At 40.2% G+C, this 26732-nt stretch overlaps 4 protein-coding genes across 4 annotated transcripts; all 4 read left to right on the forward strand.

The window, feature by feature from the left end:
* Positions 1 to 1934: 1934 nt before the first annotated feature.
* On the forward strand, positions 1935 to 6359 carry LOC109480103 (ankyrin-1-like). The gene is made up of 2 exons (XM_019782262.1): positions 1935 to 2796; positions 5088 to 6359. Exons 1-2 carry the CDS (start codon positions 1935 to 1937, stop codon positions 6284 to 6286), a joined length of 2061 nt encoding a protein of 686 aa, XP_019637821.1. The 3' UTR covers positions 6287 to 6359.
* Positions 6360 to 8506: 2147 nt separating this feature from the next.
* Positions 8507 to 18019, forward strand: LOC109480114 (ankyrin-1-like). The gene is made up of 2 exons (XM_019782274.1): positions 8507 to 9758; positions 16989 to 18019. The coding sequence occupies exons 1-2, from the start codon at positions 8507 to 8509 to the stop codon at positions 18017 to 18019; spliced, it is 2283 nt and encodes a 760-aa protein (XP_019637833.1).
* On the forward strand, positions 9374 to 9888 carry LOC109480506 (NF-kappa-B inhibitor cactus-like). The gene has a single exon (XM_019782714.1). The coding sequence runs from the start codon at positions 9389 to 9391 to the stop codon at positions 9776 to 9778; it is 390 nt and encodes a 129-aa protein (XP_019638273.1). The 5' UTR covers positions 9374 to 9388; the 3' UTR covers positions 9779 to 9888.
* A 2525-nt stretch (positions 18020 to 20544) lies between the features above and the next one.
* Positions 20545 to 24315, forward strand: LOC109480125 (short-chain collagen C4-like). Its single transcript, XM_019782282.1, has 7 exons — positions 20545 to 21069; positions 21715 to 21859; positions 22015 to 22067; positions 22309 to 22369; positions 22870 to 22966; positions 23037 to 23131; positions 23757 to 24315. The coding sequence occupies exons 1-7, from the start codon at positions 20572 to 20574 to the stop codon at positions 24233 to 24235; spliced, it is 1428 nt and encodes a 475-aa protein (XP_019637841.1). The 5' UTR covers positions 20545 to 20571; the 3' UTR covers positions 24236 to 24315.
* Positions 24316 to 26732: the final 2417 nt, after the last annotated feature.

Raw genomic sequence — 26732 nt, forward strand, 5'->3', positions numbered from 1 at the left:
GTACATGTTTGTATACATGAATCATTTGGTTTAAGAACTGATAGAAGATTTTAAATACTTTTTCCAGAGGTAAGCCTAGTACTTAGTATTAGAGAATCTATTGATGATTTTGGAAAGAATCAGGATACAGAAATGATGGCAAACTCTTTTTAGCAAAACGTTTTTAGCAGAGGTTTGCAATGTTTTTTAAACATTTAATTATAGTTTACTACTTTTTTTACACATTTAATTATAGTTTACATTTTTTAAACATTTAATTCGAGTTTCCTTTTTTACACCTTTTGTTCACTCTAAGATTGACACATTTTGTACATGCTAAGATTTAATACTTAGGCCACAGCAAGTAATTTTTATGGATGACATCAGCGCGTGCATTAATTTTCGCCTGATTTTGGGAGAAAAAACAAGAAATTTTGCTGCCTTCTGACAGTGGCCACCATGCCGAAAATGGGCAAAGATGTCTGTTGCCATGCCGGAACGTGGATGGCAGATAACTATGAAGAGACATGAAAAGGCTTTTAATTTAATGTTTTGTTTCTTACTTTGATGCAGTGATATGTGATGCTGGTTGTGTATATGTGATGTTCCTACTGAATCAACACCATTTGTTATGATTGAGTCAAATTTTTAAATTGTACATGTAGGAACCTTGTTTTTTTCGGCCCGCCTTGTTTTTTTTGCCCGCTCGCATTAGATTTGGAATCTGCGGAGGATGTCATCCATAAAATTTACTTGATGTGGCCTTATTTCAGTATGGGAAATACCATGGAAATATGTATAGGGATATCTTCTGGCCTGCAACAGTCAGGTATCAGCATTAAATTTTGCCTTTTTTCACTGCATGTCAACCACAATGACCTTTTGCTTTCCGGTTGAAATCAGACAAAAAAGCTGTCAACACTACTCATGTTCAGGTCTGCCTTACATGATTAAGCAACGAAATACAATTGGTCTGTTCAAACCTAAGGCCACACCAATTTAATTTCTTGGTTAACAGATTTTTCTAGAAAAATAATGGAGCGGATGGGCGAAAAAAAAATTAAAATAGGCCTGGGCATCCTATTATGGCCCAAAATGGTACGATAGGAGCCATGAAGTCAACACACCAGGCTGGTTCAAAATTTAAACAATGAATCTGAACTTTTAACGAAACCACTGCATTGAAAGATGGAATAACTGTAACAACTAGGAAGAAAAGGACTGTTTTCAATTGTTCAGGGCTAAATATGAGCATTTTGCAGTTGATTCTGAACCAGAATTTTTTTTTCAAATCATAAAAAAATGAAGCAATTGTGAATCCGTTAATCAAGAAATTAAATTGGTGTGGCCTAATCTTCTCTTTTAAATGTTTCAGTGTTGTTTTTTCCTGTGTGACTGTGTGGCTAAGTACGTCATGCCTGGTGCCTCTCTGAAGAACCACATCAGGTGGACATGTTGACTTTTTTATGCCTGACGGACACTCTTGTTTACCCTGTATTTTGGGTACAAATGTTGGATTTCAATGTAGTGTCATCAGAAGGATCCAAAGGGGTTTGGCAAGTCACTGATGTACAGTGTATCAAAATGATGCTGTATTTTCTGCCTTGCTGTATAATAATTATTATCATTTCAAGGAAAATTAAAATATTCAGTCCTATTATGAATACAATCTTCTTCTCTTATTAAGACCCATTCATTGAGACACATCAATTTGCATTTTATAATACATCATACATCAATGACCATTTAATTGAATAGAATACAGTTAACTGTATCAACCCCTATTGTAACCTTTGCTACACCGACCTTATGCTAACATTTGCTCGACGACAGAAATAGATGTTCTAACCCCAAATTTGGCACTCCATACATGTACCCGTTAGCAATTCCCAAGAATCAAGGACGCAAAAAACTAAGAAGGCACTTGATTGCTTGATGATAACAGACAGTTAATCATGATGTCAAACGGACAGGCAAAATCACAGGAGTTCGTAGCCACCAAAACTCGAACCGCGAAGCAGTCGTCTTTTTCGAGAGGTACAGCGTCAATTCTGCAGAAGAGCGGTACCCGCAGCCAAGAGGAGCAACTCTGGGAAGCCATTTGCAACGACGACCTGAAAAAGGTACACACCATTCTGTGTACAGCGCAGAACCTTAACCTGAACAAACCGTATACTGTTATAACTATTGATAAAAACCAGGGCCGCGATACCTGTAGTACGACATACCTCTTACAGGCTTGTAAAGTCTGTAGGTCCTCGGAGATCGCCTGTGGGCTAATACGAGCCGGCGCTAACGTCAACATGAGCGCGAAAGTCCTGAAGAAGGTACCGTACGGGAGCACGTGGGTAGCGGATGCGGCTGTCGGAAACGTTACACCGCTAATTCTCGCGGTCGTCACGAAAAACGAAGACCTGGTGAGATGTCTGCTACAACTTGGCGCTGACGTCAACTCCACCAATGAGGCGGGAGAGAGTCCGCTTCATTTCGTGTTAACGGGAGCGACGCCGAACCCCAGCCACGCTACCAGGAAGACTCCGATAGCGGCGAAAGATCGTAACGCGACTGATGCAGTGTTCGCTGCCTTGGTAGAGAACGGTGCGGACTTGAATGCAAGCGATAAGCAAGGTTTTACGCCTTTGCACGTGGCGGCAGAGAGAGGATGTTTGGAGGAGGTACAGACACTAGTGAAGGCAGGAGCAGACATTAATGTACAGACACCTGTCACAGGACTGACTCCTCTCAGCCTGGCTAAACATGCTAATAACGTAGCTGTGGTGAACTACTTAGTACAGCATGCAGAGGGGAAGGCTAACAGTGATGAAGCAAAGTGATTTGCTAAGAACAGAGTTGAATGTTACAGTATTCACTGTACAATATACTATGTGTGACTATATCTTAGATCGAGTTAAGTGATGCAACTGACTAAAAGATATTATATGAATAGTAATTATTACAATGTATGATATGGTTTAAAATTTAATTTTTGAAAGCAATTATAATTTTGACAATACATTTGTATTAAAAGCTAAAAATATTAATCCTCTTACAATAAAGCTTTGATGTATAACATCGTTCTATAAAGTTATATTATTTGCAATTAAGAAATTGTACATATGATAATTGTTACTGTATACTGTAAGTCTATAAATTTCCGCGGTATATTTAGATTCGCGGAATTCGCGGGGACCTTTGTACCGCGAATCTATTTCCCCGCGAATATGTTTTGCGTAAGTGTGCCCCCCCCTCCCCACATGCATTCATGAGGGCCGATTCACGACGGTAAGCGAAACACTGGAACAACACGCGCAATCCACAAATCACTGCAAACCAACTTTATTCTCCGCAAATGTACGTATGTTGAGTAACAAAATTTTTTAAGTTATACTGATATCAAAAATAATATGAGACACCGAATCGCGATACTGTGGCACTGGCCGTGTCAAACGTGCACCGCTGGACAAAAATCTTTGCATGCAGAGCGCCGGCCATGCGCGCACGGGCACTTGAAAATTGCGGGCACATCGGGCAAATCTGCAGATATTTTGATGAAAAATAGAACTGCTGGTATCTGGGAAATGTTAGTTGATTCTCTTTTGCGCCCTGCTATGCGGGCGTTTTTTTTTCTTCTTCTTGTTTTGCTGGATAGAAATGCTACCGTGGGTCTACAAAACCGAATGCGACGCGACCTTTGCATACTTCCGGGTTCAAAATCTCGCCGAAAACGGCATTAATTTGCTTAGGAATCTATATTTTCCCGAAAGATTCTTACGATTATGCATTTCTTCACTGGATTATCGATGTGTAGTCGTGGAAAATAGCGTTTTAGCGCTTATTTCCGAACAAAGAAAATTTACACGCGCGTCAGATTGATAGAGCTTTACCGCCGGCAGTCTTGCGCGGTTCACGAAACCGAAATTTTTGGACCGCGTTTTAGGGGATGAACCGGGACACGAACTTTTATTATTTTAAACATTCACTTTTACAAGTTCTTCTTGGAATGGCCAAGGAGAAATCGCGAATCTAAACATACCGCGGATTGTCCATTTTCCCGAAACCGCGAACTTTAGGCCCCGCGAATCTAAAGAGACTTACAGTATCACATTAATAAAGTGCTGTACAACACGACATATTATGACATTGTTGAATTTCTTCTTGTAGTACACAAAATCCTCATTCAGCAACAGTGAGTGACTGCACCTATAGACTGACAGATCCAATCAAATGAATGATCATTTTAGTTCAAATATTCTAAGCTCTTTCGTTTAAAATCAGCTTTTATTTGGGCTGTAACACAGTCACTAGGGTTAAAAAAAACAAGGCTACACATGGGGAATTCTTTTCCCTTTGTCTTTTTCTCGAGTGTGAATCTTTCGAAGAAATTCTCTCAACAATCTTGGACAAGTTCTCAAATTTAAAGACACTGCACTGCATAAAATGTTTCTTCCTTAATTTGTTTCTTTTAAACCATACATGTAGCTGGTGGCAAGTTTGAATCTTTATCTTTTAAAAAAGGTTGCAAACACCCCTTAACACCCTCCGTATTGTATATCATACCTTAACAAAGATATAACAAAGATATAAAAGAATTCCTTCAAAAGCTTGTTGAAAGAACCCTTTCCTTGTGAAACTATGGTTACATCAGACTTGCCACTTGGCTCAACTGTTATTAACTTAAAGGAAGAAGTTCGTGTCTGAAGAAGCAAGCAGGATTCAGGAGTTCTGTTCAGACTCAGCCTTACTTAAACCTCAGAACACTGGATGTCACCTGAATGGATGTCAAGTTCAAGTGCCCAGCAGTAAAGACAGATCAAGAAAGAAGAGGTGACAAAGACTGCTAAGAAAGTCAAAGTCCGGGACACAATCAAGTCACAAGAATGCTCAGCCCAACAACTATACAGTGCGAAGACAGGTGATAATATTCTATCTGATCTACATTTTTGTATAAGAGTGATCATGGTCAGTGAAGTGGTCCAAACTTTGTAGGTTTAAACTTACAGTTTACATTTCTTTCAAAATGGCCAGGACTGTTTCTTTACGTGATCAACTTTGGAATGCCGTATCACGGAATGATCTACAGCAAGTTCAGAAACTTTTGTTTTCTGGAGAGAACATTGACCTAAATGAACCATATGAAGTAAATGTCTACAAAGAGGAATATTATCATCATGGTGCAAATACATGTACTCCACTAACAGAAACTGGAAAAACTACATATCTGCTACAGGCCTGTCTTGTTAGTTCTCCAGTGCTTGTCAGTGCTTTGGTCAAAGCAGGGGCAAATGTCAATGATAGTGGTAATGTGATGTCCAAACATTGCCTGCATGAGAAAACTCGACAACAAATTTACAGAAGACAGTACAATGCCACACCTTTGATCCTTGCTGTTATACAGAGGAATGTAGAACTTGTTGAAAAACTGATTCACCGTTGTGGGGCTGATGTCAATGCAAGGAACATTGAGGGGTTAGCTCCACTGCACTTGAGTGTACACCGCCACATATCCTTCATCCTAAGCTATAGCAAAATTAAAACTTCTACAGAATCTAGAACTGAATCAATAGAAGAAGGAGATGTGGGACAAATTGCCAGCTTGCTGTTAATGGCTGGGGCAGCAGTTGATGTAACAGACAAGAATGGATGCACACCACTTTACTATGCTGCACGGGCCATGGACGTTACAACAGCTCGCCTCTTACTTCAGCATCGTGCAAGAGTAGACATCCCAAATAAAGATGGCTTGACCCCTCTCCACATTTCTGCCATGGAATGTCACGCTGAGATGTGTGAGGTTCTACTTTCTGGAGATGATAGGCTAAGCTCAACCATCGTAAACCTTGCAGCAAATGATGGCACTACTCCTCTACATGCTGTAATTCAAAATACATCAGATACTGGTGTACGTATTTTCGATGAAGATAATGTAGTTGTGAAAGTTGTAAAGATCTTCATTCAGAAAGGTGCTGACTTGACAGCTCAAAAGTACGGTCTCACCCCTCTGCACCAGGCAGCACACGGTGGTCTTGTTCACACTGTCCAGGCCTTAGTAGAAGCAGGTGCAGACATCCATGCTGAAACCCCAAACACTGGTCTGACTCCACTAGACATGGCTGAACATCAAAACAACCAAGAGGTCATTGAGTACCTGACATCAAGGCAAGAAAGTGAGACTTGTGAGAGGGAAAAGAACAAGCGAGAAGAACCAAGTGTTGAGAAAGAAGAAGAAGAGGAGGAAGATGCGACAGAGAATCTTGAAGAAGGAGCAGTGGGAGGAAAATTTGAAGAGTTGGTCATCAAGGAGGAATGAAAACAATTTATGGAAGAATGACAATTTTTGTCAGACTCAAAGACAAGTCTCAAGAATGTAGATTGCGTACATTATACATACTAATTACCTTCGCCAAGAAGGTTATGTTTTCAGAGGCGTTCGTGTGTGTCTGTCTGTGTGTGTGTCTGTAAATACGATAACTCGAGAAGGCTTAAATGGATTGTCTTGAACATACTTGGTAGGTAGGTAACAAATTTTGTCAGCAGTCAGGTAACACCTGTTAAACCTGTCCAACCACTTGTTCATGGGTGGAAAACAAGGTTATACATCTCTGCTGTATGTACATTTCTGGTATAGATCATTAACGTTAATTTAGCTTTGACGTATGATAATGTAATACATGTGCATGTATAAAGCTGCATAAAACTGTTTTACATATTAAAGTTCTCAATTCTGTTTGGATGATAAGCATTTGTTTGCACTCTTTTGACGATTTCAAGATGGGCCTTGAGAAATTAATTAGATTCTGTAATACAGAAAATTGATTGTAAAAATTCTAGTTTCATTAGGTTTAGAGTCATGTCACAGAAACCAAAATATAATATCTATTATCAGATTTTGGGACACAGTATACTTAGAAGACAGGAAAATTAAAATAAAAAGCTACATTATGATATTCACTAGCAATAACAGAAAATTCAATCTTAACCACCCTTTCCATTTTGGACATTAAGAAATACTTTTCTAATGAAAATTTGAGAGAAATGGATTACAAATCATTCAAGACAATAAAAACTGGGGCAACACGACTGAAATTGAAGAATGATATGTTTTACCCTCTGAAAATACAAAAATTATTGCAAATTATTGCCTATTGCAAAAATGTTGAACAAATTGTTATATTTTACACATAATTATAGCTTGAAGAATGGGAGTTTCCCATACACTCATCTCCATATACTGCCAGAGGCGTGCACTAAAGTTTGTATTGCTCACAGCACAGTCTCCACCCTGAGCAAATAGCTACTAGTAGTCAGGTAACACCTGTTAAACCTGTCCAACCACTTGTTCATGGGTGAAAAACAAGGTTCTACATGGGGTTTCCACATTGAATCTTAACAGTGAACATTAAGCAAAAATCTTGAATTTTCTCAACATGCAGAGATCATGTTGCATGTGTAGTCTAATTTTTTTCTGTTCACATGAATTTAAGTGGTATTTTATACATTCTCATGTCTTTAAAAGATTATGGAGAGGCGATGCTCCCATTAGTACAGTGGTTCATTGAACATCGCTCACAAAGAATTAGTTGGAAACTTGAAGTGGTTGATGTAGTTTATTCCAGTGTAACGGAGCTTACATGAAGTGTGAGCCTCTCTTGTACTGCTCAAGAGAAGACTCCCTCCCCTGGACACAGCCAGGCGGAGACTCCCTAAGAGAAGACTGATTTAAGAAAACGTACCTCTCGCTGCCGACTACTCCTTGATCTACTTTCATGGACTTATTTACTAATCTTTGAATGAATGAACGTCTTATATTGAACTTGGTGTTGTCCCTAAATCTGTGCTATGTAGCCTGGAAAAAGGGGCCATTACGGTATTTAGTTAAACTTCACTGTCCTACCTTAGGTAACCCAAGGTAGACGTGCAACCTTAGTGTTCCATCAATTAACCCTTAATTTCCTGTAGTGTCCTTGGATGTCCTTATAGTGTCCTTGGATGACCTTGAATGTCCTTCTCGGTGTTGAAATGATACGATTAAATAGAGATATTAATTATTAAATCAGAGATATCAATTATTAAATCAACCCTTACATCATCGATTCCGTGACAATGGGATCTGAAAGTTCCCCTTAACACCCACCACATAGAAACTGACATACATGACGTCATGCGTAAGGGTGGCAGCCATTTCCTTGTGAAACTGGGGATGTGAGAAAGTTGCGGTGAACAATCTGGGACAAGACGGGAGAAAAGCTGCTCTTCAGAACAATTGTACCTTGGATCACCAGAACTGTGACTTTGTCAGGTAGCAACTTCTAACAAGAAACAGCCTTAGAGTTTGTATTTAAGCAGTCAGTGAGATTAGCATATCAAAAGGTGCAAATTCTTGTCATTTAACTCAGTCTATATTATCCAATCCATAAGAGGCAGATATTGTCATAAGATATCTAGATCTTGTTTACCAAGTATCTGAATTTAGGCCTACATCTATTTCATTGTTACTTATAGTTGAGTGAGCATTTATAACAAATTCAAAATGTCAGAAGACTTGAAGTATGCTATCTCTCAGAATAATCTGAAGAAAATCCAAGAAATCCTATGTACCACTAATGTTGACTTGAACCGTAAGTACAGCAAGTACCGTCCTTTACTACAAGCATGTGTTAAGGGTTCTCCTGTGATTGTTGGTGCCCTTGTAAAGGCAGGTGCAAATGTAAATATCAAGGTTCACTATGATTATATTGAGTTGAGATCACCGCTTAATGGAGAAATAGGCCGCCATGGAATTCAAACAGTCACCCCTTTGATACTTGGAGTCGTGGACAGAAACTTGGAATTGGTGAAGAAACTTCTACAAGACTGCGGTGCTGATGTCAACGCAACAAACGAAGCCGGCACAGCACCTTTGCACTGTATCCCAACAAATCGTGTAGACACACACACACGCAGGGGTTTAACTGCTAAAGCTCAGGTGAAACAAGAAATTGCTGAGCTTCTGTTGAAGGCTGGAGCAGAAGTCAATGCACTGGATGGGAAAGGGCAGACGCCACTTCACCGCGCTGTCATTGCGAAAGATCTAGTCTTCACTAACCTACTGTTGAAGGCCGGAGCAGACGTCAACTTAAGTGACGGAGAACGCAAGACTCCACTTCACCGCACCGTTACAGCAAACCATCTTGAGTCAACACAGATTCTTCTTGAAAATGGCGCACGGGTTGACATTGCGGACAGAGATGGCTCTACAGCACTACACATTGCTGCAAGAGCACTCGACAGACAGCTTTGCCAGCTTCTGATACGGCATGAAGGTGGCAAGACAGCTGTCAATCACACAGCACGTGATGGGGCTACTCCATTACATGTTGCAATTGAATCGATAAACGTGTACTATACTATGATGTATACTTCTGAGGAAAGGATGTCTGTTGTGCAACTGTTGATTGACAACGGTGCAGATTTGACCAGCCAAAAGCACGGTTTAACCCCTCTACATCTCGCAGCAGAAGACAAACCTTTAGACATTGTCAAAATGCTGGTAGAGGCGGGGGCAGACATTCGAGCAGAGGCTCTAAAGACTGGTCTGACTCCCCTCGACATGGCCAAACACACAAAGAAGCAAGACGTTGTTGACTACCTGGTCGCAAGGGCAGAAAAGGACAATGAAGAGGGAGGAAGGCCCAAACGGGATCCACCCAGCGTGGAGCCACGGCAGACAGACACACCTGTGGAGGAGACTGTTGAAGGGGCAGTGGGAGGGATTCAAAAGTTGGACATCAAGGATGAGGACAGTAGTGACGATGACCTGTAGCGTCGGGTGGTATAGTGGTTAGAGCGTTTGACTATGAACCGGGAGACCCGGGTTCAATTCCGAGTCGTACTCGGGGCATGTCTGAACATGCACCCCGACGTTGTGCCCTTGGGAAAGGCACTTAACACGACTTTCCTCACTCCACCCAGGTGTGAATGGGTACCTGACTTCGGTTGGGGAAAGTCGTATTGAGGTCACTTGGCGCCGAATGGCTGCCGTATAGACCCTTGTGACAGTTCCACAAAAATTTGTGGAACAAATATGTGTATTATGTGTATTATTTGATTGTTGTGATTTGTCTTAATTATTATGTGATACCCTGCATCAATTCAGCCGTTAAAAGGCTACGACTGCACGGGTACTGTTTGGACAATAAAATAAAAAAACATTTATTATTAGTGACACAAAAATCAAACCAAACCTACTGAAATGTAGCTAACAGACAGTATGTGTACAAGTAGATGTAGCAAAGATTAATTTCTTGGGTAAATAGTAGGTGACACTCATAATTATACTTAGTAATGGTGTCAGTTCAAGTGAAGTCACTATGATGTAGAAAAGAGTATGATATGTTTTACTCTTATATACCTGCCTTGTATAGTATTATATATATAAAGTCTAGTCTAGTCTAGTAAAGTTAGGCAAGCTCAACAAGAATAATAGTGCTTAAAAAGACAAAATGACAGTTGGACAACTTGTCAATGAGTGGTGAAATATATATGTTTGTTGTGTCACATGTAAAGAGAGAATGGAATAGAGTTGTCAGAGTATACTTTATATAGATTATACAGTATATATATATTATATATATAATGTAGTTCGGAGCAGGCTTACATATGTATATCACAGGTAAAAGCAAGGGATATCGATGCAGATGTGCATGATTTGAGGTTTCCTATTTTTTATTAATCTGACAATATCCCAAGTTTGTTAGAGTTGAAGAATATATACCCATACTTAATATGTATTAGGCCACACCAGTTTAATTTGTTGGTTCTCGGATTTTTCCAGGAAAAAAATGAAGCGACAGGACGAAAAGACTAAAAATAAAAACAGGGTAAGGCATTGTGTTATAGCCCCAAATACAATGATAGGAGCCATGGAGTCAACACAAAAGGCTGGGTTGATATTTAAACAATGAATTTTGAACTTTTAATCAAACCACTGCATTGATAAACTGTAACAACTAGGAGGAAAGTAGAGTGACTTTCCTAAACTGTTGGGGGCAAAATATTGAGAATTTTTTAGTTGATTAAGAGTTGTTTTTTGTTTGTTTTGCAAGTCGGGAAAAAATGAAAAGGCAAATCCGAGAACTAAGGCGGTTAAACATTAAACCTCGTATTCAACCTCCTTGTGAGAACCAACAAATTAAATTGGTGTGGCCTTAGTATTACTAGTTGAAAATAAATAGCACATATTCTGAGTAGGGTGGTGGTCATTAGGTTATTATATTAGTTACAGTTCAATGTAACCTTCATTAACATTAAGGAGATAATCTTTTAACTAATATTTGTTTGCTTGATATGCTATTGGACCAATAAAGAAGTAATCATGTATGAAGTAGCCCTGTGCGATTTCTGTTAGTGTATGGCAAGAAGAATGCTAGCAATATCATTTTAAGTCATCTCTGGATCCAAAAATTTTTACAAGAATTTTTTAAAATGCTTAATTATATATTCATCATGACGTTTGTATAGTGTTGTCCCCCTAGCAGCTTCTCCCTAAATTTGAAGTAATTGGCCAGTAGTGGCACCTGTTCGACTGTAGGGTAAAGCTATTCAACCAAAATCATGGTCCTTTTACTATTAGTTAGGCCACACCGACTTAATTCTAAGGATGAAATCCTGCGTGCATTGATTTTCGCCTGTTCTAAAAGAAAAAAAAGATCATGTCTTCTGAGGCTGAGTGGCCAGGCTCTAGGCCTTAAGGTAGTCCATGGTAGATAGCGACAATACGAAGACGGTGGTAACTCTGGAGGATGGCACCCCGGTGGCCGACGCTCCACGACTCAAGAACTCAGAGTCAGTACAGTGCCGATTCATAAATTCCGCAAAAAGCCGGCATGTGCCGGCTTGTCATATACGTCGCTATACTGCTGCAAATTCACAATGCCAGGTTTGTATTCCTGTGCAGTGGTTTAGTAGCATTTTTATTTTTGGCTGGAATTTTTTTTATTCGCCCGCACGCACTAGTTTGGGGATCTTCAGAGGATGTCATCCATAAAATTAACTTTAAAATCTTTTGTGTGGCCTTACAGTACTTCACTATATATTCAATGTTTTGTTCATGGATTTTGTTGTGACTGTCATGCACACCTGCACTTGTATGTACATGTACATTGTAGGCGAAAAGCAAGGCTATACTTTGGGTTTCTGGTATCAGGCTCTTGAGTAAGAAACTCTCACACACATCTATATCAAATTGCTTTACTTGACTTTCTCAACAAAAAAATCAAGTAATTCACAATATAAACGTTGACTAGGAAACTAATAGTGAAATGAAATGAAATGAAATGAAATGATCTTTATTGCATATCCTTGCCCAGACGGGCTAAATGCATACATGCTTTGTCACAGTATAAAATACATGTGGTGCATACATACATAATGTATGTTTGAGTTCTATACTAGGATTCTAAGTACTACATAATTCTTAAAGTTACTGTTTGTCTATTTTTTGGTTCTGGTTTCTTCTCTCTTCTTGAAACACTTATTGATATAATCACACACTTTTTCTACAATGTGTTCATTTCTGCTTGACATAAGATGTATAAATCTATTTTGCTTGGACAGTTTCTTATATTTCTTGTCTAAATCTAGTACATTAAATAACACCTTACGTTCATTTTCATATAAACTACAATCAAGTAAAAAGTGCGACTCGTTTTCTACATATAGATGATCACAGAATTCGCACGTCCTATCGTTCAGAGGGGTACGGTTGTGCCTACCGGATTCTATATGTAAGGGATGGTCACTTATACGAAGTTTGCACATGGTTTTTCGATGTTCGAAGTTTGTAATGTTTAAATATGTTTCTCTTTCATAGTTCAGTTTAAATGTTTTGTATGTTCTTAATTTGTTGCCTTGGTTTTCTCTTCGTCCTTCTGCTTGTAGTTCTGAGTAGAACTTTTGGATGTGGATATCTTTCAATCTCTGTTTTAGTTCTTTTAGATGGGAGGGTGTGTTTAAGTGACCGTTTAAATACAGGTAGGCAAAACCGGACTCCTCTAACAGTTTCTTTACATCAGATAACCAGCAGGGTATATTTCGGCGAACTAGCTCTTGTTGTACTGTATAGGCTTCATATTGTAAACTACTTGGGAGCACTTCGTTAACTAGTCTAAAATAGTAATTGTACATTCGGCAATGGGCCTCTATCTGTAAGGGGAAACGTCCTAGTTCCGCTATACATGCGAAGTTACTGGCGTTCCTACGGACACCAAGAATGTATTTACAAAATTTCAGATGTACAGTTTCTAATGGCGATTTGTCGTTCAAACTGTTACTGCCCCAAACTTCGGAGCCATACAGTAATATCGGTACAACACATGTGTCAAACAGTTTACAGTGTAATGATACAGAGGATCTGGTTTCTCCGAGAGTACTTCTGATGTTAAACATTGCTCTTAGGGCCCTCTTTTGTAAATTTTTCATGGCAGTGCTAAATGTACATCCTGCTGTAAACACAACTCCTAGGTAGCAGTATGATTGAACTATCTCTATCTCTTTATCATCTAGTGAGAAACGAAGGTTAGAAAATAAGAGGCCTCTTTTGTTGAATATCATTACTTTAGTTTTTGCCAGGTTGATAGTTAACTTCCATTGTTTGCAGTACCGTCCAAGGGTGTTTATTGCTTTCTGTAATCCCTGCTCACTTTCCGATAATAAGACGATATCATCGGCATAAAAGAGGCTAGTAACTTTGGAATGTTCTAGTAGGGGTGCGTCTAGGTTTTCTGCGTTGAGTTTATCTATGAGATTACTGATGTATAGGTTGAATAGGGTTGGGCTTAAAACACATCCTTGGCGAACACCAATTTCAACGGGAAAACTTTCAGTTAGGCCTTCTTTAGTTTTAACACTGGCCTCAGATTGGTTGTATAGGTTTTTAATTACATCGAAAAATTTGCCTGACATGTCATTGGAAAGAAGCTTGAATAAAAGTCCCTCGTGCCAAATGGAGTCAAAAGCTTTTGACAGGTCGACAAAACATGCGAATAATCGTTTTCCCGACTGTGTGTATTTGGAGATAAGGGTTTTTAATATGAAGATGTTATCTGCTGTCCTATAGTTTTTTCGGAATCCGGTTTGGTTTGGTTTTATGATTTCTTTTCCTTCGAGGAAGGTTGAAAGTCTTTTGTTTAAAATCGAGGAGAAAAGTTTTCCTAAGCAGCTGGAAATGGCTATTCCACGATAATTGTTTGGGTCGTCTTTTCGCCCTGTTTTGAAGATGGGGACGATGTAACTTCTCGACCACATTTTGGGGAAAATTCCTGATGAGAAGGTACTATTAAAAAGTCTTAAGAGAGGGGTTAATAGGATATGTTTTCCTGCTTTCAGCATTTCATTGGTGACCATGTCATCCCCGCTGGCTTTTTTGTTTTTGAGGGCGTGAATTGCATCTTTAATTTCAGAGGCAGTGATTGGTTGGTCCAAGGGTCCTGGACTTGGCTTATATTTTTGGAGTGCCTGAAGTTTGCGCAAAATTTCAATTTCAAAGTTATGATCAAAGTTTTCTTGTTTTAATCTGGATTTGCTGTGAATGTTTTTGAAGTGCTCGACCCAGGTGTCGGCTGGTAGATCTTCCTGTGATACTGGTTCGGTCTTTTTTAGTTCTTTGAGTAAATTCCAGAAGGCGGTGGGGTTGTTTTCTTGGAGGTTTTGTAGGCGCATCAGACAGTTATTTTCGTATTCTCGTTTGCGTTTTCGGATGAGTTTATTGAACTCCTTCTTTTTTCTAAAGTAACTTCCTCTTAGGGACGGATTTTTTGGGTTGTGCATAAGAAGGTATCTAAGATTTCGCAGTTCTTTCCTGGCCTCATAACATGATTTGTCGAACCATTTTTTGTTCTGTTTTGGTCCTTTGTGTCTTTTGTTATCTTTTACTTTTAATGATATCCTTCCGGCCATTTCTAGAATTTTCTGGAATTTACTGACTTCCTCATCAATGTAGTTACCTGTTGATGTGACATCTTGTCCAGGTGGTAGGAAGTTATTAATTTTTCTGATATCATCGGACTACATAAAGCCTGAATGAATTTTTCACTTGAATTTGAGTCCCAGATGAACCTGTTGGGAAGAGGGTTTAATTTACTTTTGCGCGTTTTCGTATCCTGAATGTGCCAGTGTGGCGTGTTTATATTTAAAGTTATCAAGCAGTGATCCGAAAACTCTGATAATTCGTGAACTTTGAATACATTAATGTTATGAAGAAGTGCGCTACTTGTAATGGCGTAATCCACCGTGCTACAGCCGTTAGGCTGGTAGCAGGTGTACTTTCCATTTAGATCGCCCAGGATGCGACCGTTTAGAATGCGCAGGTTTGAATGGGAACATAGTTGAATTAGGTTCTTACCAAAGGGATTTGGGGGGGTTCTGTCAGAATTAATTCTGGGGATATTTGGGTTAGAAAGGGGAATTTCTTCTTCAAAATCCGGGTCAAAGGGGTCCTCGGTGAGGTCTTGTAGAGAGCCTATCCTACTATTGAAATCGCCCCCTAAAATAATATAGCCTTTGGAGCTAAAAGTCGCTATATCCCTCTCCAGGGTATCAAAAATACAATCATCCGCCCTTTTGTGGACATTTGAGTATAAGGGACTTATATATACCGTACATATAAAAACATCTTTTGATAGTCCAAACAAGTCTTTTGATACTCGAACCCAGAGTAAGTCATCCGATGTGGAGTGTTCTCTTCTTATAAACTTTGTCAATTCTTTTCTGAAGTAAAAGATTATCCCACCAGAGTTTCTTCTTGCCCTTCTATGTTTTTTTCTTAAGGATGAAAAGTGATGGAAATTTGGAATGTCTATTTCTGAGGATTCGTTGCTCCAGGTTTCGAGAAGAGAGAAGAAATCTAGATTGTCTACGCTACTTCTAAAACTATCTTCCTTAAGTTTTTTCCCTAAGCCATGGATGTTCCAAAAACCTATGTACCATATAATGTTGCAATAATTGTATCAACATCAAATTTCTATGCTTTTACATGTGTAAGAGGTAGCCACAACCCCCCTTGACACCCTCTTCATAGAAATGAAATAATTGACGTCATGCGTTACCAAAGGGACAGTATGTTATGAAACTTCTCCACAGTCTTGTTAGCCATTTCCTTGTGAAACTGGGCTTGTTGGAAGTTGCTAAGACCTCTGATACTCTTGGAAGCAAGAAAGAAGAAAGGAAATTAACTGGAAGTTACCAGAAAAAACTTTGGAATGTCTCCATATCATCACTGAAGGTACAACTTCGCATGAAAACTGGATATTCAGAGAGAATGCAGATCCAGAGGTAGATTATATTAAGAAATTTCTGCTGGTGAACTTCACTCTGTGTTTGAAACAAGAAGAATTTGATTTGACTTGATTTGATTTATTGAAATTGCAACAGTGCAATACACGCGGAACAGAGCCAGCTGTTGCTGGTGTTGTGTCCTGCACATAGAAACGAATACAGGATAGACAATACTCATTTTCACTTGAGTCAGTGGGGATAGTCGTGTAAAGTGCCTTTCCCAAGGGCACAAGATCGGTGGCATGATCAGGACTCGAGCCTGGGACCTCTTGATTCCGAGTCGCGCACGCTGCCGTTGCGCCACACGACCCCACAAATTAATTTAATACTGAGGACCTAACCGTATAACTGAGTTTGAAGTACACTAGCCTGACTGTGCTTATGCAATTTTTGCTGGCTGTGTTTAACTGGAGTCAGCAATTGTCATACAGGCTGGCTGCTTGGAGTGTGACTTAGTCAGGCTAGAAGTATCCATACTACATTTGTACTGCAAATCAGTGAACATACATTAATAGTATAGTCTGTTTTGATTGGGCAACCTCCATAATGTTAACAAGATTGCAGTATAAGAAAATAGAGGATCTGAAAAAGGCTATTTCCACCAACAATTTACAGGAAATACAAAAGATCCTCTGCAGTAGTATCTATGTTGACTTGAACAATTGTGGAGACTACAATCCTTTACTACATGCTTGTTGTAGAGGGTACGTATCCAGTAGTTGCTGGTGCCCTGGTAAAGGCAGGTGCAAATGTCAATATAAGGGTAAAACTTCACTCTATTCACTTCAGACTCAGAGAGTTAGGTGTAAGTGTGACAATGTATGAAAACCTCTGTCAGGCAGTAGGAGGCATGTATGGTACAGTGACCCCTTTGATAATTGGAGTTGTAGACAGAAACGTGGAACTAGTCCGGAAACTTCTACAAGACTGTGGTGCTGATGCCAATGCAACAAATGAGGCAGGCTTGACGCCTCTGCACTGTATCCCAACAAATAAGAAAGATGAACGTTTACCCGCTAGTGCTCACGTGAAACAAGAAATTGCGGATCTGTTGTTGAAGGCAGGAGCCCAAGTCAACGCATGTGACAGCAAAGCTGAAACACCACTTCACTGTGCTGCTATGGCAAAGGATCCGGTCTCCACACGCATATTTCTTCAGAATGGTGCAACAGTGGACATTGTAAACAGCGAAGGTTCTACACCATTACATACAGCATGTCAAGCAAAAGTGGATAGTCGGTGTAATATTACCGGTATGTATTATCCTGATACAAATCAGATTCAGAATATTGCGGCAGTTGTAAAACTCCTCGTTGACAATCGAGCAAACTTGTCCAGCCAGAAGCACGGTTTGACCCCCTTACACCTTGCAGCAGAAGTTGGCTATCTAAATGTCGTGAAAGTGCTTGTAAGAGCAGGAGCAGACATCAACACAAAGGCTCCTGTTACCGATCTAACTCCTCTGGACATGGCTGTACATGCAAGGAAGCAAGATGTTGTTAACTACCTGGTCACTGAAGCAGCAGAAAGAAGGAGGAGACTTCAAGTCACAAAGAAAAGGACAAAGGAACGACAAAGACCTAAACGGGATTCATCAAGTGTAGAGCAAGCAGAAGACAATAACATGTCATCACAGCAGACAGTCACACCTGTGGAGGAGACTGTTGAAGGGGCAGTGGGAGGGATTCAGCAGTTGGACATCAGGGATGAGGACAGTGGTGACAAGGAATGAAACGAAAACCAACTGAAATGTAGTTCAAGACAAAGACACTACGTAGCTGTCTCAAAGATTCATTTAATGGGGAACAATTGTACAGTCACTAACTTCTAATTTACTATGCTGTAGAGTCTACTACTAGAGAAGACCGAGTGTGTTGTTGCCAGTCTTTTCTGTCTTGTATAGTCTCATGATTTAATAGTCATGTACTTTAAAAACGATGGAAAAGTTCAAAAAGAATAATTGTGCTTAAAACAGTAAAAAAGCATATAGTTGTCAATGAGTGGTGAACTATGTTTTATCATATGTACAAAATGTAGAGAGAGAATGGTATTGAATGTAGATTTGTCAGTATAATTGTCATGTAATTTGCAAAGATGAGGGAAGTGAAGAGAAGGGTGAAACAAAAACCACTGAAGTCTGAACTTTAATATTCACACCAAGTGGCATTCCATGCACAACTTGCTTTTAAAGAAATCGTATGAACTTACATTAAGATGGTTTGAGGTATAGTATAGATCAAGACACATAGCCTGGGTGCCATCCGATTTGTGCACCCCCAGGCTACATGTGAAGGGTTTTCTACCTACAGATTGGACTGATAGATTGTTACTCGATTGAAAGACATGCATGTGTTCTCACCTGTATATACATGTATTACTACTTACTAGAAACCTTGAGAAAGGTCTTGGATCAAAGTACATTGTAACTGTTTCATCAATTATCATCATCTTTGATACTGCCAAGCCTGCAATAGATGTTTCCTTAAAAGAGCATGATTTTTCTGTGCTATATTTATTATACAGCAAGTTTTTTTAACGTCTTTCTACACTGTAGACACATAATTTACTAGAAATCTATGTGCTGATTGTAGCATATATATATACTGGTATCTTAGTAATAAAAGAGAAAGAGAAGAGTAATAAAACCAAGGACATCAAACATTCTACACATGTGACAATATGTAAATGCTGAAAACTAATACATGTACCTTATATAATTTAACTGAAGATGATTGTAACGTGGCAGGCAAAAAATTATTATTCTGGACAAATTTATTCAGACTATTAGGCCAATCTACTATTTTTCCAGCATCTTAAAGTGTCTAGTAGAGACAAACATTTCACTTACCACTCTGCTTGGTCGCTGGGTTTTCAAATCATGATTATTATGACGTGCATGGCGTAGAAAAACACTTAAAAACTATATAAAAACACAAGTTTCCACAAACCTTTCTCGAAAGTCCGCCATCTTGAAATTCCCGCAAGAAAATAGCCTCCAAACCAAACTCTTCGGGGTCGTTTTCAATTTAGGTTAAAGCCATTTTTCTTATTCTCTTATTGTTCCTGTGCTCTAAATCTGATTCATTGAATATTGCTGAAAGAGAATCCCCCAAAACAAGGTAGCAATCAGAGAAAAAAAGTAGTCAAACAGGAAACAACTTTTATGTGGAAAGTCCACTGAAACGTCTGCTATGGAGGCTACTGAAACTTCAAACCACGTGACCGAAGGGCCCAGCGTTGACCAATCAGCTTCAGGTCGAACGGACCGTACCATGTGTGATAATAACATAGGGGGTGCAGACGAGATTAATCATTATTGCTCTTGATAATTAACCATCACCATTCCACCAGCAATCAAAAGTAATCATTCTCGCCCCACAATTTTAGACTTCTTTTCTGTGCCAAACCCAATGATCAGGATACCTTCTGCCACAGCAAGTGTTTATATTCCCAAACTTGTGGACGCCCCCCTCCATTTGTTAATCATAGGTGTGGACCTCTCCTTGGTGCTGAACTCACCATCAGTTCCATGTATTAAGTATTGCAGTTGTGAATATTATACTGGACGTTTTGTTTGACACAACAGAACACCCATGGAAAGGGGAGGGATTGAATTGGTGTGTTTTAGTACATATATACAGTATAGAAGCCTGCATATCAACAAGATCTTTATTTCATCAACAGTTTTTATTCACATATATTTTCTTAGGATCATGCAATTTTCTTTATTATTACGTGCACAAATCCTCTTTTGTGGGCTATTGTGGCATGGAGTCGAGAAAAAATGACTCAAATTGCACATTTCAAATACAATCAAAAACCATGTAACAGTTACGTATAAAACTACATAACAAGGAACATTAAAAGCCATGCAAGAATCCAATGTGCTAAAAGAACATACACCCTCCGGTACACGATACCTCCTTTTCCATTTGCATTTCCAAATTGCATTGTATGTCTTTGATGGCAGTAGGTTGTCTTGTTTCAAAACACACGTACAAAAGAAAAAAAAAAACTGTTCTATAGTTCAACCCTAAAGGTCATATGCTGTGCTAACAGTAGTCAGACTAGCCCCGGGGTGTTGCAAGTAACTGCCTACAACAATAGAACCAGCGAAATGACGTACTGCAATTATAAGTTGTGGTATGATTTTCGTGCTTGTTCCGTTTCCTTGTCGAAGGTAGAGCTGTCTTAGGGGCAGCTTTTGACAAATTTGTGCTCCTTTTCTTGAAGCCACAGTACCTTCTATATAGTACAAGTATTAGCTGTCGTTACGGGAGTAAGATGTCAACAGATAAGCTAACGTACAGTCGCTTGGTGCCCGAGAGGGGAACCCGCGGCCGCCGGGAGCGAACAAGCGGCCTGCCCGGGGCTTGGGTAGCGCTGCTGCTGGGGGCGGGCGCGGTAGTCGCCTCCGCTGCGGTGGTGGCCGTGATCTTGCAGAACATCGGACACGAGATGGGAGATCTCCGGGAAAACATCGCTAAACTCCAAGCCCGCGCGGACAGTGCAGAGAAAGACCTAAAAGAGGCGCAAGCACGGGCAGAGAGAGACCTAAAGGAGGTACAAGCACAGGCAGAGAGAGACCTAAAGGAGGTACAAGCACAGGCAGAGAGAAACCTAAAGGAGGTACAAGCACAGGCAGAGAGAGACCTAAAGGAGGTACAAGCTCGGGCAGAGAGAGACCAATCCAAACTCCTACAGGAGATCATGTCCCTGAGAGAGAGGGTTGTTGTGCTGGAAAGTTTTCCACCAAGTCACGTCGAAAAACAAACGTCTGACGTACGTAAATTTTACAACTTATCTTCAGGTATATTTAGACTATGGTGCCCATGAACCTACAGACTTAGTACCGAGTATTTAAATTACATTGTATTGAATAGTACATTGTATTGTATAGTAGTGACTCCCTAGACTTCTATAATAACAGTAATCATTGTATTAGAAGTCAATATTGCGGTTGGGATTATTTTAACATAATCGCTGGGCATACTATGTAGTTTGACTATGTTCTGCACAATCTGAGCGGCATCGGCAATTTCTGAGGTCTTTGGTGGAGGTTCTACCAACAAGTGGTGCATAGAACAGAGAGCATATGTGTAACAAGTCTCTTCCAGGTTTCCAAATATTAGCCTAGGCCTGCAAGGAGGCAAAAAGAGTAGAAATTGGCCATGCCGGGAGAGTTAGTTTGCTAAAGGAGTACAGTTTTCCGCTCCTCTGGCGTGCTAAGTGTCCATTTGACCAGTTTCTACTCTTTCCAGTCGCCTCATAAGCCTGATACTGAGGCTAATGTTTGACTGTTTCCTTGTGCGTATGTGTCAAACTGTATTTGGCTCTTGTTCAATTCTGCTCTGTGTTGTGTCAATTATAATGTTCACGGGTTCATGAAGATTTGCCACACTAGACTGAACATTATCTTTCTGACAGACCGGTCCTGTTTCGTACCCTGAGGGGGACTCTGGTGACATCGACACAGGTGTGCAGAGCCGTAATGACACGCTAGGGGGACTTCTGTACCGCCACAAGAGGGAGGCACCGAACGCAAACTGGGTCCGACTTCCCGCCAGCACATGTGAGGGAGCTGGGGCCCATTTCTTTTGTAGCTAGCTTGGAGGGTTGACTGTTGTCCTGTGTTTCTCAGTCTCTTAGTTTAGTTTACTCTCGTCTTGTCTTGTCTGGTCTGTTACACTGCGTTTGTGTTTATTCTATTTTATTGCTACTGTCCAGGCCAAGCCGGTCGAGACGGACGCGATGGCATTCCGGGTGCTTCCGGACTCCAGGTGGGTCAAACATGCCGTTCTGTGCACGTTTGATGTGCGTTTCATACTAAAATAACATCGTCGTTGAGTTGTGTCCACTTTTGGCCATGTTGGATACAGGAGGAAGACCAGAGTGACTGGTTGAAGGCTCTAGGTGAGAGAACTTTTGTTTTGGACCAAATTAAAAGTTTTAACTTTAAACATGTAACTACCAACACAGATGAACTTTCATGATAGCGTTCTTATCATTTCTTTCTGAAAGGGTCCACCTGGACAGAAGGGAGACCTTGGACAGCCTGGAACTAAAGGGGCCCGGGGAGCGGGTGAGTTTAGGCTCATCCGCAGACCATTATATAACCAGATTTAAATTACTTTGTCGAGTAATCTGGAGCTCCGTATCGAATGAACACTCTAAGACTGTTGCCACATACATTTGTATAAAACACCAAAATTATTGTGGAAATTTAACTACTCTTTCTCCAACTCAAGAAATTTGACTAGTCGGAATTTTCGGTTTTCGCCAGCTATATATCTGAGGCTAGTTCTATAGACACTTAAAAGAGGCTATCTACATCAGGGCACACCAACCTTCTCTCAACAGGGACGGCAGTCGGTACCAACTTCCGATGACCTTTGACCTATTGTGTACCACATGTGCGTAAAATCACGTGACTACAACACTTGAACCAGATATCTGATGAAGACTGAGAGACTCGGTCGAAAATTCTGATGAGTCAAATTCCTTTAGTTGAAGAACAGTATTATGTAACTTACCAACATAGATGAACTTTCATGCAACTTACACTAAAATTGTTGATCTTAGGAGCAAAGGGGGCCAAAGGAGACACCGGACTGCAAGGGTCCAAAGGACAGAAAGGCTCACAAGGGGCTTCTGGAAACAACGGTGAATATACCATATCGTATAACTACATCACTACAGTACGGTCATTCAGAAGACATATAAACACATGATATCTGTGTTTAATGAAGATTCTATGGGTTGTTATTATGTACAGGAGGTGCTGTTTACGTACGCTGGGGTAGGAAGACATGTCCCTCGGGAGGCGCAACGATAGTCTACTCTGGTGAGCTCTTATGTTACCTAGCCTCTATCAGGCTTTGGGAGGCGGCTGAAAAGAGTAGAAACTGGCCAAACAGAGAGATACATGTAACATGCCAGAGGAGTTGGTCCGCTTGAGAGTACAGTTTGCTGCACCTGTCCAGCATTTTATCTCTTTATGTGGCCAATTTCTACTCTTTACAGTCGCCTCTCGAAGCCTGGTAAAGGCTAATGTTTTTTTGCTTTGTTTTTCTTCCTTCTTCTTCTCCAAACCAAGGAGGGTCTAGCGGAAGGGGCTAAAACCTCCTCGTCCAAATACGTAAGGTCAATGACCTACACCAGGCGTCTGTTACCATGGTAACTAGTTGATGCTGTAGACCAGTTACCAGTTATAGACCTTGCGAAACTTTCGTACTTTTGAGTTAGTAAAGTTTGTTTATATGATATCTGCATGTGTTTGAGTGAGAATGAACAGAGCAGTATTTATCTTAAAAGTTCATCTGTGTTGTTGGAAGTCTTTATGAACTGCAATTTCCAACACAAGGAATTGGACTTACTCAGATTTTCTACTGTACGACTCTCGTCAAGGAACAAGGAACGTCGTTGTTGTTGTTTCAAATTATGTATACGCAAGTAATTATTTCCTTTAGGTGTGGCAGGAGGAACACATTACGGTCAAACTGGCGGCGGAACCAACTACCAGTGTCTGCCGACCGACCCGCAATGGGGGCGCTACGAGAACGGAGTCAGTGGCTTCAGTGCATTCATGTACGGCGCTCAATATCGGGTAGCCACCAACGTCCCATTCGGCTCCACATACCTCAATGCCCACGACGTCCCGTGTGCGGTCTGCTACGTCCCAACCCGCGGCAGTAAGTTGATGATCCCCGCCCGAAACACCTGTTACAGCGGCTGGACAGAGGAGTACGCTGGGTATCTTATGGCTAGTTCGTACGTCCACAATGCCACAGAGTATGTCTGCGTGGATAACAACCCCGAGACCGTACCAGGCGGACAAGACAACCAGGGCGGAGCGTGGTTCTACCCCGTGGAAGCCCGCTGTGGGACCCTGCCCTGTCCCAACTATGTGGAAGGGCGGGAGCTCACCTGTGTGGTCTGCACCAAGTGAAACTTTAACTTCAAGACTTGTGGGGTCGTGTGGCACAACGGCAGAGTGCGCGACTCGGAATCAAGAGGTCCCGGGTTCAATACCTGACATGCCACCGATCTTGTGTCCTTGGGAAAGGCACTTTACACGACTTTCCTCACCAGACTCAAGTGAAAATGAGTATTGTCTGTCCAGTAGTCGTTTCTATGTGCGGGACACAACACCAACAACAGCTGCCTCTGTTCCGCGTGTATTGCACTGTTGCAATTTCAATAAATCAAATCAGCACATATCCTTCGCACATAACCTAGCGGCTTGTTCTGGAACTACAGAGGCACATGTTTGAAAAAAATCTTTGGAGAAGGATAACTCAATACAGGTTTCGGATCATTGAGATTTTCAGAACTAGTCTATAAGTAGCTTAAGTGATACTTGACATAATAAAGTTAGATGACAACTATAGAGATCGGGATCTAATTTTCATACTTGATGAGGAAATTAAATAAATCTGCTGTATTCCATAATAGGACTACCAACTTTTGATGCATGTAATTGAGAACGAGACATTCATAGATATCGATTATGTAAATGGTGTACCAATTTGTATATTAATGATAGAATGCTACAATTTCATAGTGGTAACTAAATTACAGGAATTTCATACTTGCTTTGTTTGGAAGCTAGGTGATGGGCAATAACATTAAACATAACTTAAAGCTCACAATAAATGTTTCCTTAAGAGCATGATTTTTCTGTGCTAAATTACAGCAAGTTTGTTGAAAATTATGTCTTTCTACAGTAGTTCAGACTGAATCAGAGCATTATGGTGATTAGAAATCATTGGGATCTTAGCGACAAAAAATCAAGGAATCAAACATTCTGCACATGTGACAATATGTGTATGTGAACATCAATACCTTATATTACATCTAACTGAAGATGATTGTATTAAACGTGGCAAGCTAATAATTATTATTTCCAAATTTATTCAGACTATGAGGCCAATCTACTATTTTTCCAGCATCCCAAAGAGTCTGGTGGAGACTAGTAATTCACTTACCACTCTGCGTGGTCGCTGGGTTTTCAAATCATTATTATTTTGACGTGCATGACGTAGAAAAACACATAAAAACACAAGTTTCAACAAACCTTCCAAGAAAGTCCGCCATCTTGAAATTCCCGCAACAGGATAGCCTCCAAACCAGACTCTTCGGGTGCTTTTAAATTAACGTTAAAGCCATTTTTTTTATTCTGATATCGTTACTGTGCTCTAAATCTGATTCATTGAATATTGTTGAAAAGAGAATCCTCCAGAACAAGATAGCAATTAGAGAAAAAAGTAGTCAAACAGGAAACAACTTTTATGGGGAAACTCCATTGACATGTCTGCTATGGAGGCTACTGAAACTTTAAACCACGTGACCGAAGGGCCCGGCGTCTACCAATCAGCTGCAGGTCGAACGGACCGTACCATGTCTGATAATTACATAGGGGGTGCAAACGAGATTAATCATTATTGCTCTTCATAATTAACCATCACCATTCCGCCACCAATCAAAAGTAATCATTCTCGCCCCAAAATTTAGATCCTTTTCTGTGCCAAACCCAACGATCAGGATACCTTCTGCCACAGCAAGTGTTTATATCCCCAACCTTGTGGATGCCCACCCCCATTTGTAAATCATAGGTGTGGACCTCTCCTTGGTGCTGAACTCACCATCAGTTCCATGTATTAAGTATTGCAGTTGTGAATATTATACTGGACGTTTTGTTTGACACAACAGAACACCCATGGAAAAGGGAGGGATTGGTGTGTTTAAGTACATATATACAGTATATAGTACATAGAAGCCTGTATATCAACAAGATCTTTATTTCAACAGTTTTTATTCAAACAATATTTAATATCTGACACGTGAAAAAAAACGTCGCATTTTTTGTGGCGAAATTTCAACATTTGCCTTTATTATTATTATTTTTTGGGGGGTTGGTGTTTCCACATAAAATTCTCTCTTGGGATATGGTGATACAAAACGCTTTTGAATATCACATCTATAGATATTCTATCGTCATTAAAAATTTATATCTCATTACGATAAAAGGCCTATCACAATTAGTAACCGCTGAAGTAGAAATTTGGCTACCAATTCTATATTGTTACGGGGTTAAGGCCACAGCAAGTAATTTTTATGGATGACTTCAGCGCGCGCATTAATTTTCGCCTGATTTTGGAAAAAAAAAACAAGAATTTTTGGTGCCCTCTGACAGTGGTCAACATGCCGAAAATGGGTAAAGATGTCTGTTGCCATGCTGGAAGGTGGATGGCAGATAACTATGAAGAGAGAAGACAAGAAAAGACTCTGATTTAATGTTTTGTTTCTAACTTTGATGCAGTGATATGTGGTGTTGGATGTGTATACATGTATGTTATATTCCCATTGAATCAAAACCATTTGTGAAATGATTGAGTCAAAATTTTAAAATGTGGGAACCTTGTTTTTTTCGGCCCGCCTTGTTG

This window comes from Branchiostoma belcheri, unplaced genomic scaffold (assembly GCF_001625305.1).
Source record: "Branchiostoma belcheri isolate BF01 breed outbred unplaced genomic scaffold, Haploidv18h27 scaffold108, whole genome shotgun sequence".
In the NCBI taxonomy this organism is placed as follows: domain Eukaryota; kingdom Metazoa; phylum Chordata; class Leptocardii; order Amphioxiformes; family Branchiostomatidae; genus Branchiostoma; species Branchiostoma belcheri.

Excerpts from the sequence above, each read along its gene's own strand:
- LOC109480506 (XM_019782714.1), top strand. The coding sequence starts at position 9,389 with ATGTCTGTTGTGCAACTGTTGATTGACAACGGTGCAGATTTGACCAGC.
- LOC109480103 (XM_019782262.1), top strand. The coding sequence starts at position 1,935 with ATGATGTCAAACGGACAGGCAAAATCACAGGAGTTCGTAGCCACCAAA. Across the intron at positions 2,797-5,087 it reads TGCAGAGGGGAAGGCTAACA|AGAACATTGACCTAAATGAA; the intron begins GTGATGAAGCAA and ends TGTTTTCTGGAG.
- LOC109480125 (XM_019782282.1), top strand. The coding sequence starts at position 20,572 with ATGTCAACAGATAAGCTAACGTACAGTCGCTTGGTGCCCGAGAGGGGA. Across the intron at positions 22,967-23,036 it reads AACGGTGAATATACCATATC|ATTCTATGGGTTGTTATTAT; the intron begins GTATAACTACAT and ends TGTTTAATGAAG. Across the intron at positions 23,132-23,756 it reads CGCAACGATAGTCTACTCTG|GTGTGGCAGGAGGAACACAT; the intron begins GTGAGCTCTTAT and ends TATTTCCTTTAG.
- LOC109480114 (XM_019782274.1), top strand. The coding sequence starts at position 8,507 with ATGTCAGAAGACTTGAAGTATGCTATCTCTCAGAATAATCTGAAGAAA. Across the intron at positions 9,759-16,988 it reads GGACATCAAGGATGAGGACA|AGGGTACGTATCCAGTAGTT; the intron begins GTAGTGACGATG and ends TGCTTGTTGTAG.